We start from the raw sequence: 16,283 nt of genomic DNA, 5'->3' as shown, positions 1-16,283 counted from the left end.
TATTTCTCTAGTAAAATACTTACAAACTTGGATACTATTCAACTTGCTACCCTTGGTTTATATATCACCAAGTTACATGATAAAAAGACAAGATAATAAGATAAATTATTTCTAGTCTAATTTCATGCTGCTATACTTCTCTTTCCAGCGTCTTTGAATATCTTCAGTTTAGCATGAAAGTGGAAATGCTTCTTTGTTCTCTAAAACCTGAATTAGGCTGCCACATTCTATTTGCATACAACCAACGCACGTGACTGTCAAGTCACTATCAATTTCTCTTTTGAATCTGATCATCCGTTGAAACTCAGATTGACCATCCGTTGAAACTCAGGTTGATCATCCGTCGAGACTTATGTTGATCATCCGTTAAAACTTTGTGAATCATCCATTGAGACTGTCTTCTTGACATTTGACTCCATTTCATTTATGCAAAATTACAAGGCCTCTAATATTTACAATTAACCATCCTATCTTGCCTATCAGTCTAGTAGTCAACATGACTTAAAAATTCTACAACATCTAGTTCACTAAGTTACTAAAGTATGTAGAAATGTGCTACTAATCTTATTGTTATATAAGCTACTCTTTCAACGGATGTTAAATTGATCATCCGTTGAAAGCTACAATTTCACTTAAGTAAAATCTACTAAGTATTTTGTTCAAGTTATCATCAAGCACACAACATATTCCTAACAATCTCCCCCAATTTATGTCTACTGGAATTGTAGCCATAAATTAAGAGAAACTTGATGATAACAAAACACTCGATGAATACAGAATGAGATAAAGTAGATTAAAATTTACAAGTGCTGCAGTTTATTAAAAAATCTCACAAAGAAAGATTTGTAGAGTGTCTTACAGATCATTTTCAAGGTGCTCCTCTAGACTGAGCAAATTTAGATCATTTTCTTGATGGCCTTGACTTCTTTCCCACCTTCATATCATTCTCTTAAATCTGATGTTGGAGTTATCTGAAAAATTCTGATTCATCCTCATTTGTTAGATCCAGCTTTTCTTGCATCTCCTTGAGAATTTCATTACTTGCAATCTTTAGCTGGTCTTCCAATATGAAGAATCTTCAAATTTATTTTTCATCCTTGAACTCCATAATCAAGTATGGCCTCAAATGCACCCTATCTCCAGTGAAAGGAATTATCAATACTCTTAGGAGTGCATTTGGTCCTCTCTAGCTATTTCTTATCTCCTCAATCTTGTTTAGTACCAATTTCTTGGCAACTATATTAAATTTAAAGTTTTTCTTGATTGTAGAGAAGATGGTCACCAAAGTGGAGTAACCTTCATTGAGAATTCTGTGAAGTGGCCATGTAATCTCTTTACCACCCTTGTACCTGAAGACTAGTCTCTCTAGAAGGTGATTGTGGGCATCAATAGATCTGACTTCTTCTAGCTCATCCAGATAGAGGTTTATGTTTAAAAATTCTTTGATGTCACATATGTAGAGTTGATCTCCCCTGTTGACATTAGGATTGGGTTTGGCCACTTGCTTGGATTGAAACTTGGCAGGCTTGACTGTTTTGACTACTCTTTCCTTTATCTTTCTTTATTTGGAAAATATTGGAAGATTTAGTTCAGGAAGAGGCAAGCTGTCCCAATCTATAGGTTCATCCTTAGGAACAATAGGTTCACCATGAAAGGTGATGTTAAGATCAACCTTGAATTCAGCCTCCTTCACAGTAGGTATGGTTGATTGACTTGAAGTTGTAGATTGGGTTGGCATGTAGTCTTCCTTATCTTCATTGAAATCTATCTTCCTCTTTGCATAGATTTATATCTAAACTTCCTCTTTGTCTGCTCTGGTTCTTCCTTCTTTCCTTCATCCAGATTTTCAGCTATCATAGCAGGCAATGTAACTTCTCTGGTTGCAGGCTTCTTAGATAGGTTCTTGATTTCTAAAGCAGCTTGCTTTTGTTGTTGTTTAAGCCTCACATTTTCTTCTTTCTAAGCCTCTGCAAACTATGGATGTTCAGCCACTACATAGATTAGTTTACCATTTCTGTAGATCTTAGCAATTCTGTTCTTTGACACTGTGTCTCTGGGATCCTTGGATAAGGCAATAGACCTTGCAAGCAGCTTCTTCTCATCTGGCCTAGGAGTTTCATAAGATAGGTCCAGTGGATTTTTGTCTGAATTCTTTGGATAATTCCTTTTTGGTTGAAAGGTCACACTGGCCTTTGGAGACTTGATTGATGAGGGTTGACCCCTTTCCATGTTCCCTAGGCTCATTTCATTAGCTGAAATTTGTCTCAATTGGCAGAAGTGAGAAAAGACCTTATCTTGCTTCTCAATTGGACCAAATTTCTTCTTGATAATTTCATCAAGCTTCTTCCATTTTGCATCCATCTCTTGCTCAACTACTGCAACATCAAGCTTTTTAAATTTCTCATTTGATTCTAACGTAGTTGCTACTATCTTGATCAGATCAATGATGTCCAAGGATGGGGGCTTAGTGAAAGCAATTGCTGGAACAATCACCTTGCTAACTTGTATATTTAGCACTATCTCCCCCTCACTTGTTGACCCCCCCTGGCTAACTGAAACAATTGAGTCTTTCTCCCCCTTTTCGTTAGCATCAAGTTTAATGGAGGTTGATGTTTATGCAGCCACTAGTTTTTGAAGTAGCATAGTTTGTTGGGCTTGATGTAGATGGATTTTAGTAATTGATGTTTCCAGGGTTTTGAGCCTTTTATCTAAGGAGTCCACCTTGCTGGCTAGATCAGAATTTTTCCTAAGTTGTCTGTTGATGTTTAGCATGGTTATGTTAGGAAACTTAGCCTCCAATCTCTCAGTAACATTCTTCTTGACTTGATCAATTTCTATCTTCAACTCAGTAACATCTAGATTTTATTTGAGAGATTAAATTTGATGTAGTTGGAGAGAGTTCAGATGTTCTTGTAGAAGTATCTTGGTGTTGACATTTTTAGTAGTTTGAAGGGTTGTCTGAGTTTGTTGAATGATGTGAGAAAGAGTGGATTTGAAATGGTGCTCATCACATACTTTGGAAAACACCCAAGATGGAATGTTTGACCTTGAGCTAGGGCTTGATTCTCCCCCTATATCCATGAACTCTCCTTCATCATCATCTTCATCCCCAAATATATCCTCAAAACCACTAGTTTCATAATCAACATCATCACTAGCTGTGGGTGGCATGACTGTGATGGCATCCTTGGCCCTTTGCATAGAGGCAGTAGTGTGCACCAAGTTGAACATTCTTTCAGCAGCCACATTGTCCTGTTCAACCAAAACTTGATAAACTGAAACAGGGGGAGTAAATGCCTCAGTGTTATTCTCTAAACACGCACTAATAATACACGCAAGTATACGCGTTCGCAAGTAGTATAGAATCTTTTCTAGTTCGTTCCCACAGAGACTGGCTTGGTTAACTAATTAATTCACACACTTAAGCAACAATGTATGGTTATTATTCAATGCTAAGACGATAACAAATTGAGGTTTTTTATAACTAAGAATTAAGCTAACAATTATAACTAAGAGAATAAGATTGACTAAATTAATATATATGACAAACATGGGATTCTAACTTCATTAAGTACTTCATTCAATAGCCTTATTGTTCTTAACCTTAGCATGCAATAGTGCTGACACTAATCAGATAACACGAAACTGATAAACGCCAACTTTCATTGCACGAGTACCATACTACCAGTGTTAGGGCGAAAACACGCGCTAATAATTCACGCAAGTATACGCGTTCACAAGTAATATAGAATAAATTCTAGTTCGTTCCCACAGAGACTCAGACTAATTATGTTCAATTAACACTTACTCACCAATGTATGATTACTTCTCAATGTGAAGACAATTACACTTAAATTTGATTAACTAATTATTAACTACAATTAACTACGAGAATTAAACACTTAATTGACACTTGAATTAACAATATTAAACACACATGAGATCATAACTTCATTACTACTTCTTTCAATAGTTATCGTTATTACCCTTAGCATGTAACGGTGATGATATTAACCGAACAACATGAAACTGATAAAAGCCAACTTTCGTTGTACTAATACCATTCTACCAAACATCCACAATCAAGATAGAAGTTGAAAATGCATCAACTATGTTGAGACCCTATATGTCTAGAGAATTTGACAACATAATGATTTAAGCACAAGTTGTTCTTTATGATTACACAGGGCAAGTAAAACGGTTAGAGTTACCCACTAATCATGCATACACATACATGAACCTATGCTAGCATGGCAAGTTTTAAACCTCAAGATCCACTGTCGCTTCACAGGAGATTAACAGAATATCTTATATGTTCGCGACGCATATAAGACGAATAAGCACAACCTATGCTAGATATCATACAATCATCACACATTAAGGTATTATACAACTAACTAAAGAAATCCATAGTAAATTCGTTATGACCCCATGATCACGATTAGCCCATGATAGAACTCATCGTCACCATGGGTTCATATGAAAATATGATAATACACACAATATAAACTAATAAAAATACTTATTAAAACCAGAGTACGTCACAAGAGTAATAAGGTTCAAAGTAAAGAAAACTAGCATCCACTGATACAACAAATAAAATAATCACAAGAAAATGTATGCTTCCTCTTCTTTGTTGTGATGTGCTAAAAGGGTCTTCTTCCTTCTCTCCTTGCTCCTTGCTTGGTACCACACTTATGTGAAACGTCTCTGCGAACTACTTATAGAGAAGCCCACAAGAACCAGCCGTCTCAGAAGTCCATCAGAATAAGGATTATAAAATTCAGTATTAAAATTTTCGCCCCTGAGCGGCCGCCCCAGATTCCTGAGCGGGCGCCCAAGCTCCCAGGTGGCCGCCCCAGCATCCTGAGCGGGCGCCCAAGCACCTTCTGGAAAATTCTGAATTCTGCTCCTGATTTTGCTGTGTTCTGCCCCCAACTTTCCACAACCAATGTCACACACTTCCCTAGTCTTATTTCTGATGAATTCTTCCTACATACGCAAGTTATTCCCTGAAATGCAAAAACACTAGAAAAACGCATCAAATACACAAAATACCTGATTTCAAGACATCAATTCAAGCCATTATAAGACATTCTAAGTGGTATAAAATGCCACTTATCACACCCCCAAACTTAAATCGATGCTTGTCCTCAAGCGTCACTGTGACGCCCCGGACCCCGGGATGACCTCAGAAACCCGAACCCGGGAACGCCAAACCAAATCTGTAACACCCCCAAATCCGGGGTTAGGAATCTGGGTCGTCACATATCCATCCAATCCTTTGTCACATGTGTTAATCCACATAATCCAACAAAATCACATCATAGACCCCAATCATTCACACATACAAGTTATAATCTTAGAAATAATACATAACCAATAACATATGTTATTACACATCAAATACACTTTCCAGGATCTCACACTATTACTCATAACCTCTACATGAAGTTATGAATATTTCTAACTCGAACAACATCCTATCTCCATACTCTGGTCCACCTGAGCAAAGCTGCAATGAGTTTGTGGGCAATCTACGTATTCTCCTCACAATTGCCTTCTCTCCAGCATACTGGCTATCTGTTGTGATATAATATATAAAAGCAAGAGTGAGCACTATGGCTCAGCAAGGTACATATATATTTATACGTATACATATATATATAACAATAAATGTACTTCATATTTTTCAAAGATTTCTGAAAACATATATGCTTGTCAAGCTTGTAATATTCTCAAAATCAATTGTAACATTATATCCACTTTATACTTGTATCCGTCTCTTTTTCAAACTTCAAGATTTTACTCGAATCGCAATTATAAACTGGATTTGATATTCACATCATGTATCTCATGATTTAAAACTCAGCCTTACCGGCCTTCTGTTGTAGATTGCACAACAATTTTCCAAAATGGAAGAAAGGGACTATACTGGAATAAACCTCATACTGGTGATCAGCCGAATACGAAATTTTCTCTACTAGTAGAAGGAATATAAACCTAGTCGCCTTTGGGCTTATCAAGACATTACACGATGGTTGCCCATTTCCGTGCAAGTCCGAAAGTCAATGGTCACAGAGACATATAACTGTATACTGCGCCACTCCACGCTTGGTCACTACCTGATACCTCTCCGTGCTGGGAAGACCACATTCCAGTCCCAAAATAATTATATTATTTACACAAAATCCTTTATTGAAGGAATAGATCGTTCTGAGTTGACCTTTAAATAAGATGATTTATTCATCACTTTTAATTCAACTGATCCTTGGGAGTTGTCGGAGTTTTGAATTTAAACTCATTTTCAAACCCTTAATTGTAGTAAAGTTTTACATATATTGTTCACTTGTTTTTCATTGAGCGAGGAAGCAAAACCCTTATGCTCCTAGACTAAGTTCCCTAAGGTTTTGATAAGTTTCAGATGATTGATCTCTTCCGAGAAATTTTGAATAATTTAGAAAATATCCTTGGGAACTATGTCTATTTTTAAATGATTTTTAGAGGTACGGAATATTAAATATTTACGGTCTCATAATATTTTTAAGAAGGGTTCAATGAATTGATAAAACCTTAAGTACAAAATGTTTCTCAATAAGGTTCAATGAATTGATAAAAATCTGAATTAAATACTTAAGACATGATTTAACATCTTATAATTATCCTTCGAATGGTTACATGCGTTTTAGACAGAGTGAATTAATTTAAAAACTTTTCAATATCTCTTTAAGTATTTTTCGGATATTTTAGTAACTCTTTAGGTATTACTTATAAATAAATAATCAAATAGGATATCCCTTGAGTGAATATTCGATTATCTCTTATAGTTATAAATCAGATCTCAATCATTCGCTTAATATGTATGTTACGCGGAAGTACTTTGTTTATTCAAATAGAAATCTTCCGCGTCCGACTCGTTCTGGAATTAAATCGATTTAAAATATCTCTGACTCCCACTATCTTGTATTATAATAAAATTACGTTTCAATTTCTCATACTCGAATAAAATGAAGTTTGTTTTCGTAAACAATCGCATAGTTTGAATGTATTGATATCTAAGACTAGTATATATTTTCAAACTGTAAATCATGGCATCAATATCACAACAGTATATATAGCATGGATAATTTGTGATAGGGTTTCGTAAACTTGCCTGATGTCCAAGCTCTACCTTGATGTATCCCTCTCGGTCCTGGAACCTCTACCAAGACATAATATAACCTCGGTTAGTCGGGTTAACCAATGATCGACTTATTATAAGTAGACTCACTCTACCCGATCTTCACTCTCTCGGGTTCATTTAACTTACGACATCTCACACCTCGTTACTGTCCATTTGAAATCTCGTTCGACACACCTATGTGTTCTTCTTAAAATCCTTAACAACTCTCGTGTTTTGATCATCTCCAAATTATATTATTAACTTGGCAAAAACAGGCGGTCAAAGTAGTATTCCATAGTTGACTTTTCATTGAATTACTATTACGCGACTTGCACACTAGCATTTTTAATAAATCGAAAAAATTAAGATCTAAATGCAAAACCACCTCAAGGACTTCTTGAGTGTTTTTTGATATTTATCACAAAAATTTCGATTTGAAAATATGAATTTAAATAGGTGAAAACATTTCCAAAGTTCGGTCGACTATGGAGTTCTACTATTCACGCTAGTTTTACTAAAACGCACATAACACAAAACCGTTAAATCAATCGACACGCCGTCTTCGCATGCACGATCTAGATAACTTCTACTTTTTAATCAAAAACAAACTCTATCCTTTTTAGAAAACAAATTTCCCAGATTTAATCAAAACAGGGCAGTAGCTAGGCAGTGGCTACGTGTCGTGTAGCATTACCGCGCGACTTTGGTTCCAACATTTTTGTAAATTGGAATATTAATATTTTAATAAAAATATTTTTGGGTCTTCCTCCTTACTGTAATATCCAGTTACCATGATTTTTTCATAGTCAAATTATAATTTGTAGGGTTTCAAAATCATCACACAACTCCACAATCCGTAACTGTGTTCTCACAGAAATGCTTTTTACTAAATCGGCCATAACTCCTAAACCGTAAATCGCCTCGCGACGTTCTTTATATGTACCGAAACTAAAAAATAATATATAGATTTTTATATCTATTGATTCACACTTTACAGATTATTTCATGGCCGAATTCTCTGCACAAACCAAAACATGTGCAACAAGTCCACTACTTAACAACCACAACAAGATCTTGCCATTTCCACTACTTGTAACCAACATCAACACATATAATCTTCAAGATTCACTCATCTACTCATTATTTACATCATCTAGTGTAACATCCAAGAACCACATCTCATAATCTTTAAAACTTAACAAGATTTAAACATATAAACCTTAAGCATTCACAATCTCTTAAATCTTGAAACCATATAACAATAATCCTTCAAATCCAACCATAAAATCTTTAAGGGTGAAGAGTTATACCTTCTTGGATCCTTAGAACACCTAGGAGGAGTGTATTAACCTTGTAGAATATTGATCTATCCCTAACAAGCCTTAGACTAACAAGAGAAATCAAGAAAATGAGTTAGTAAAATTCGGAGTTACTATTCAGCATCTCCTTCAAACATTTTTATAAAATTGAAAAACAATTATTTGAGTCTGAAATTTTATATGAATCTTACCTATGATATGGAGCAGCTACGGTTAAAATTCATGACATTTGAGTGGATAGATCTTAAGTTATAAATTTTTATTTCTTGGGGGTTCTTGGAAATTCGGAAATGGAGAAGGATGGAGAGAATGGCTTTCTTCTGCTCGGCTCTTGAAAGTGTATTAGGTTATAAGTATACATAGGTGGATATATGTATAAGAGCTGCACTTGGACAAGAAATAATAGAAGTATGGCTTGTGATTGTGTGTTGAATGAGAGAAATATGGAGGCATGGTGCATGTACTCCTTGTCTCTCCCTTTACTATTCATAACTTTATTCTAGTTTGATTGACTAACTACTACTTACACTTCTACTACTAGTTGGGTGTAGGATTGGGCATGGCCAACTTGCATGGCCAACTTGCATGGCCAACTTGCATGGCTTCCAATTACTTCCTCATTTAATTATCGTTCATGCACTTGTCGTTTTATTCCGATAGTTTTCTCGTAGAACATTTCATTTCGCAAGGATTTCGTTTATCGTCTATAATCCTTTAATCACTTCCATTCCTTTCTCTTGAACTTAATAACATCTTGATGAGATGTTTATTTAACGTAGTATTCCCGGTTCTACAATATTCTTTACGGATTCTAAAACACGTAGTATGGGTGGGAATCTTCGAATTTAGACGGCTTTTGCATTCACTTATTTCGCTCGTTAAACCAGAATACGTTCTCGGATTCTCAAGATTCCACTATTCATTTATGGTGAACTCAAAATTTTTTCATAATCACATCCAATTATTATTCACTGAAGTTTTAAAATATTACAAAATTTAGGGTTCTTACAAAACCAATCAACTCAATATATGCTTACACAACCTTAAACTTAAATAATAATATATAATTCTTACAGTATTCCAAGTATTACAACCAAAGTTCACGATACAACCACAAGTCTATTACACAAGCATTTTTCATTAAGATACTACACGCATTCATCGTCTACTAAGCCTTAGTTCATCACATACTTATCATTTCCTGAACATCCTTCTCCAAAATTCTTTCCTGTGGAAGTTAGTGACATAAACGAGTGAGCTCAGAAAGCTCAGTAAGCATATATAGTAGAATTCAACTAAGGTTTATCCGAGAAATCAAAGTTCATCAAACAAATATTCGAATAAAGAGACATGAAAGATACTACAATCAAAAAAAATTTATCATATAGTTCTCACAAGATTAAAACCGAGTATTCAAGCATGACAGGTTCATCAATTCATCAAGTTGGGATCCCGGCCAGCTAAATAATCGGTTTAGCTTTACTTCCGATTAGGAAGTATCATCATCAGTTCATCAATATCAATGCAAGAATACTCATTTTTCATCAGTGAAGCTTTAGTCAAACTCAAATCATCATTTAAAACATCAACAGTGAATCAGTACAGTATATACTTACAGTGCACCGCTTAATTTATTCTCTATAAATCCCGGACTTCGAATTGATTTTACTGTCGATCTTTCTTCCTAAATACATAATTCAAAAATGCACATAAATTTTATTATTAATATAACCTATTTATTTTCTAACTGAACTAATAATTACCATATTACTAAATAAGATAAAGAAATTAAGTTGGCGATTAAGAAAAACTAACCGAATTCCTTGGTTGAAATAACCGAAGCGCATAGTTCTATTTAAGGAAACTATACAAACTTAAATAAGGAAAGTAAGGATTCATTTTTCCTACATCCTCGATGTGGTACAATAGTAGGGAAGTTGGAAAAATATAGTTTAAGAAATTCAACCTAGCTAGCACTCGTGTTTTGCTAAAAAACTATCAAATGACTTCCTCTATTTATTCCTTTTTCACAATTACATATAATGGTACCTTTCTATTTATTCTAATATACTTCACTTCTCATTTTCAATGTGGTACAAAGATAGGTATGGAAAAAAATAAAAGTTAAGCAAGGAACATAATATCTAAAACATATAAGCACCCTCTTAAAACTCGCACCATTAGCTTCATCAATCTTACTTCTACTTAATAAAATTTTAAGGTCAAGTTCTTCTATATATTCTCAGTCTTCTTCTCTTCTCTTCCCGATGTGGGTTGCGAGATCTCCTTTTTATTACCTAAGATGCATATATCCCACATTGATTAGAGAATGAGACCAACTTTCCTCCGATGCATATTCAAACCCAACTTAGGTTTAGTTTCTACTTTAAAAACTTAAAACTTTCTCTTGGCTTCAATATAGCCAATTAAATTTGGTTTTAAAGTTTTAATATAAAGAGAAATAGATAAATTTCTCATAATCAAGTAAAAATTAGAGTTTAAGGTTTAACTAGGCTTTACCAAGTCCCACATTGATGAGATATAAAAGATGTAACATATCTTCCTTTATAAAACCCAAGGCTATGAAGCCAACACTTCAAAATAAACCAACTATGACCTGTAGCTTTGCTTTTGAATAATTCTCTTTGTCCCACATCGGGAAGGTTTTGCAAGAGATCTTCTCTCAACTCTATATAATGGGACTTGCAACAAACTTAAAAATTATACTAGACTTGAAAACTATTATAGCTTTTAGTCTACATCCACTTAGTCCCACATCGAGAAGGTGTGGAACTAACCAAGATACCAGCTCTATAAAAAGAGCTCTACTACTAATTTTATTTTCAAGGCAACATTTTCACTTTCAAGTGCAATGTTCCTTCCTACTAAGCTTTGTCTAGTAAAAGATGCGGGCTAATTTATTTTAGCTTGCGTGCTTTAGTTAAAATTTTCATCTTTCTATTCTTATTCAGCACTTATCTCTTATCATCCTTTCCTCTTTCCGTCATTCCTCTTCCTCGTCCTATCACTTTGGTCTGTTTCCCTTTTAATTTTTTTTATAGGAGCTGACATATTCGAGCAAACCAACAATACACAAGACAAAATTTAAAATTTAATCAAATATTTTTATAATATGCATAATACTTGTAAGAATAATATAAGCACATAAATTTATTTTACTTAATTATAATTTCTTCGGGATATTACATTCTTCCCCCTTTAAACTAATTTTGTCCTCGAAATTTAAACTTATTTCGTACCTGACTTGTTGAATAAGTGGAGATATTTTGATTTCATCATCTCTTCGGGTTCCCATGTTGCTTCCTCTATTTCATGGTTTCGCTAAATCACTTTCACAAGAGGTATCACCTTAGTTCTTAATTTCTGTTCTCGACGATCTATTATCTCAACAGGAAATTCTTCATACTGCATATTTTCTCTATCAGTTCATAATCTATAATATGCGATGGATCTGGAATATACTTCCTCAGATATGATACATGAAAAATGTTATGAATATGCCCTAAACTTGGTGGTAATGCTAACTCGTATGCTACTTCTCCAACCCGTCTAAGAATCTCAAATGGTCCAATATAACGTGGACTTAACTTTTCTTTCTTCCCGAATCTCATAATGCCCTTCCAGGGAGAAATCTTAAGAAATACAAAGTCTCCTTCCTTAAACATCACCTCTCGACGATCCTTGTCTGCATAACTCTTTTGTCTGCTTTGAGCCGTTAAAATTCTTTGTTGAATCAACTTGACTTTCTCGATAGTTACATGAATTAACTCAGGCCCTAAAAATTTTCTTTTTCCAACTTCATCCCAACATAATGGCGTTCAACATCGACGTCCATAAAGAGCCTCGTATGGAGCCATTCCATTTGTTGCTTGAAAATTGTTGTTGTACGCAAATTCTACTAAAGGTAAATGTTCTTCCCAACTTCCTTTAAAGTCCAATACACAAGCTCTTAACATGTCTTCCAAAACTTGAATTGTGCGTTCTGATTGCCCATCCGTCTGAGGATGAAATGTCGTGCTCATACTTAACTTAGTACCCATCTCTTCTTGAAAACTATTCCAAAACCTAGACGTAAATCTAGGATCTCTGTCAGAAATAATTAAAACAGGTACGCCATGCAACCTAACTATTTCCCGCATATATAATTTTGCAAATTTCTCTAATGGTGATGATTCTAAAATTTCCAGAAAATGTGCACTCTTCGTCAGTCTATCCACAATAACCCAGATGACATCATTTCCTTTTTGTAACTTTGGCAAACCAAGTACAAAATCCATTGTTATGTGCTCCCATTTCCACTCAGGGACAGGTAAAGACTATAATAATCCCCCAGGCCTTTGATATTCTGCTTTTACTTGTTGACAAATTAAACACCTTTCTACATACTCCGCAATTTATCTCTTCATCTTAGGCCACCAAAAATGTTCTTTCAAGTCCTTATACATCTTCGTAGATCCAAGATGTACCGAAAAAGGCGATGAATGAACATCAGACAAAATTTCTTTCTTAATTTCTACATCAGACGGCACACATATTCGATCCCGAAACCTAACGATTTCATCATTACCTTTCCTAAAATCCTTTTTACCTAATTCTGAATTTGAATTATTCCAAATCTCCTTTAAGCTTTCATCTTATCTCTGAATTTCCTTTATCTTTTCTAACAAGATGGGTCTAACCTCGATTTGATACACTAATCTCTCTTCCTCTCCTTTCTTAACATATTAAATCCTAAATGTTTCCAATTCCTTATGATTTATGGGTTCCACTTCAATACTCGAACAATTCCCTACTTGTTTCCTACTTAATGCATCAGCCACAACATTTGCCTTACCGGGGTGATATAAAATTTCACAATCATAATCTTTCAACAACTCCAACCATCTTCTCTGTCTCATATTTGAATCCTTTTGTGAGAAAATATACTGTAAGCTCTGATGGTCAATATAAATTTTGCACTTTTCACCATACAAGTAATGTCTCTAAATCTTAAGAGCGAAAACTACTGCAGCCAATTCCAGATCGTGGGTGGGGTAGTTCTTCTCATGGTTTCTTAATTGTCGAGATGCATAAGCAATTACCTTACCGCATTGCATTAGCACAAACCCCAAACCTTTTCTTGATGCATCACTATAAATCACAAAGTCTTCAGTTCCATATGGTAATCCAAGTACCGGGCAGACGTTAATCTTTTCTTTAACTCATCAAAACTTTGCTCACATTCTTCCGACCAAACAAACTTAACGTCCATCCTTGTAAGATTCGTTAACGGTCCCGCTATCTTAGAGAAATTTTGAACAAACTTTCTATAATATCCGGTCAGCCCTAAGAAACTTCGAATTTCTGTCACAGTCTTTGGTCTCTCCCAATTTATAATTACTTCAATCTTTGAAGGATCAACTGAAATTCCTTCTTCTGAAACTACATGTCCAAGAAAACTTACTCTTCTTAACCAAAACTCACGTTTTGAAAACTTAGCATACAACTGTTCTTTTCTCAAAGTTTGTAACACCATCCTCAAATGTTCTTCATGTTCTTCCTCAGTTCTCGAGTAAATAAGAATATCATCGATAAACACAATTATAAACTTATCCAGATAATTCCTAAATACTCGATTCATCAAATCCATAAATACTGTCGGTGCATTTGTCACCCCAAATGGCATCACTACAAATTCATAATGACCGTATCGAGTCCTAAATGTCGTCAATGGAATGCTTTCTTTCTTTACTCTCAACTGATGATAACCTGGGGGCAAATCAATCTTCGAAAAGTAAGTGGCTCCTTGCAATTGATCAAAAAGATCGTCTATTCGTGGTAACGGATATTTATTCTTTACTGTCAACTTATTTAGCTCTCTAATCAATACATAATCTTAGAGAACCATCCTTCCTTTTCACAAACAACACTGGTGCTCCCCAAGAAGAAACACTTGGTCTAATATTTTTTATCCAACTCTTGTAATTGTACCTTAAGTTCCGCTAATTCTGTCGGTGCCATTCTATATGGTGCTTTCGATACTGGTTGGACATCCGGGATCAATTCAATCCCAAACTCAACTTCTCTTTCAGGGGGCAAATTTGGTAAATCTTCGAGAAAGACATCTAAAAACTCTCTGACTACAGGTGTATCCTCAACTTTATTTTTAATTCCTTCATTCCCTACAACATATGCTAGAAAACCTTCACAACCTTTTCTTAACATCTTACAAGCCTTTAAAACTGATATCTTAATACTGGGTTTTTCTACACTATCTCCCTTGAAATATACTTTTTTTTTGTTCGAGCCGATTAAACATATTCGCTTCTTATAGCAATTTAGATTCGCCCTATGCTTCGACAACCAATTCATTCCCAGAATCACTCCAAAGTTCTTCAGTTCTAACGGTAATAAATCCACTAAGAAGATTTGTTCACCAATCATTAAGGGACAATCTCGATAAATTTTATCTATGAATAAATTTCTACCGTTTGGAAGTTTTACCAGAAATCCATTATCTAGACTTTGCACAGGTACATTTAACTTATCCATATATTTTGTATCCACAAAAGAATGGGTTGACCCCGAATCAAACAACACATGAACATCTTGAGCATAAAATTGAAGCGTACCTGACATAACATCATGAGATTTTTCAGCATTCTGAGTTGTCATTGCGTAGGTTCGTGCCACTGCCCTAGGTGCTGATTGTTGAAAAGGTCTTGCTGTAGAAGTTATATTTCCTTTATTTTCCACTTCTTTCCTGACTCCTTTTTGTGGCAGTTCCTTGATAAATGACCTGGTTGTCCGCAACTGTAGCAAGAAATCACTATATGTCCCTTTTCTCCACAATTATAACACAGCCCATTAGCTCGATAACAAATATCACCACCATGTTTCAGTCCACATTTCTTACACTCAGATGCGATGATCCTCTTATCACTTCCCCGAAAACTCTCCTTCTTCCTTATATGTAGTTTCTTGTTGTCCTTCTTAAATCCTGAGTTAACACTCAATTCTGTCTCTCTTCCTCGTTTCTTATTGTTGAAAAATTGAGTGTGAGCTTCATAGTCCCTTTCTGCAATCCTCGTCTTCCCAACCAACTTATCAAATTGTTCCAACTCCAACAAGGACACCTTCTCTCTAATTTGGGGTTTCAGCCCTTCTTGAAATCTCTGACATTTTATGGCTTCAATATCAACCTGATGAGGAGCAAACCTGGAAAGTTCCAAAAATCTTGAGAGATACTCCGACACGGACATTCCTTCTTGCTTTAGTCCTAGAAACTTCATCTCCATCTCATTCTTCATACTGATAGGAAAATATTTATCAAAGAACAATTCCTTAAACCTTGTCCAAGCCATTTTAGAACAATCCTCAGTCTGTTTAACCGTATCCCACCAAAATGAGTGTGTTACAAATTTTACCTTTTGCTCCTCTGAACATTCTGATATCTCTATCACTTTCTCCATTTCTTTAATCCATACATTCGCAATATGTGGATCCAATTCTACTTTAAAAATCGGGGGATCTGCATCCTTAAAAGCCTTATATGTACACTTCGCTTATTCTCGCCTTCTTTTTCCATATTTTCAACACATTCCCCATTTATTTCGGGAGTATCCGCAGTTGTTCGCCCCTCCATTAGGCTCTTAAACATATTCATTTCTCCCAAAATCAACAACATCTCAGGACTAATTTGTACATTGGATCCAGTCCCATCAGAATTTCTATCAGTCATCTTCTCCTACAATTTAACATATAATATTAATCCTACTTCATTCGGAATATATGTCGCACAC

General features: G+C 35.1%; 2 protein-coding genes across 2 annotated transcripts; both read right to left on the bottom strand.

The window, feature by feature from the left end:
* Nucleotides 1–14,439: 14,439 nt before the first annotated feature.
* On the bottom strand, nucleotides 14,440–15,156 carry LOC141665876 (uncharacterized). Its single transcript, XM_074471858.1, has one exon. It carries the CDS (start codon nucleotides 15,154–15,156, stop codon nucleotides 14,440–14,442), a length of 717 nt encoding a protein of 238 aa, XP_074327959.1.
* Nucleotides 15,157–15,215: 59 nt separating this feature from the next.
* LOC141665875 (uncharacterized) lies at nucleotides 15,216–15,953 on the bottom strand. Its single transcript, XM_074471857.1, has one exon. The coding sequence runs from the start codon at nucleotides 15,951–15,953 to the stop codon at nucleotides 15,216–15,218; it is 738 nt and encodes a 245-aa protein (XP_074327958.1).
* Nucleotides 15,954–16,283: the final 330 nt, after the last annotated feature.

Source organism: Apium graveolens, chromosome 6 (assembly GCF_009905375.1).
Source record: "Apium graveolens cultivar Ventura chromosome 6, ASM990537v1, whole genome shotgun sequence".
Lineage (NCBI taxonomy): Eukaryota > Viridiplantae > Streptophyta > Magnoliopsida > Apiales > Apiaceae > Apium > Apium graveolens.
This window is presented reverse-complemented; position numbering and strand designations above follow the sequence as displayed.

What these genes read in the sequence shown, in the direction of transcription:
- LOC141665875 (XM_074471857.1), bottom strand. Translation starts at nt 15,953, where the DNA reads ATGGAGAAAGTGATAGAGATATCAGAATGTTCAGAGGAGCAAAAGGTA.
- LOC141665876 (XM_074471858.1), bottom strand. Translation starts at nt 15,156, where the DNA reads ATGACAACTCAGAATGCTGAAAAATCTCATGATGTTATGTCAGGTACG.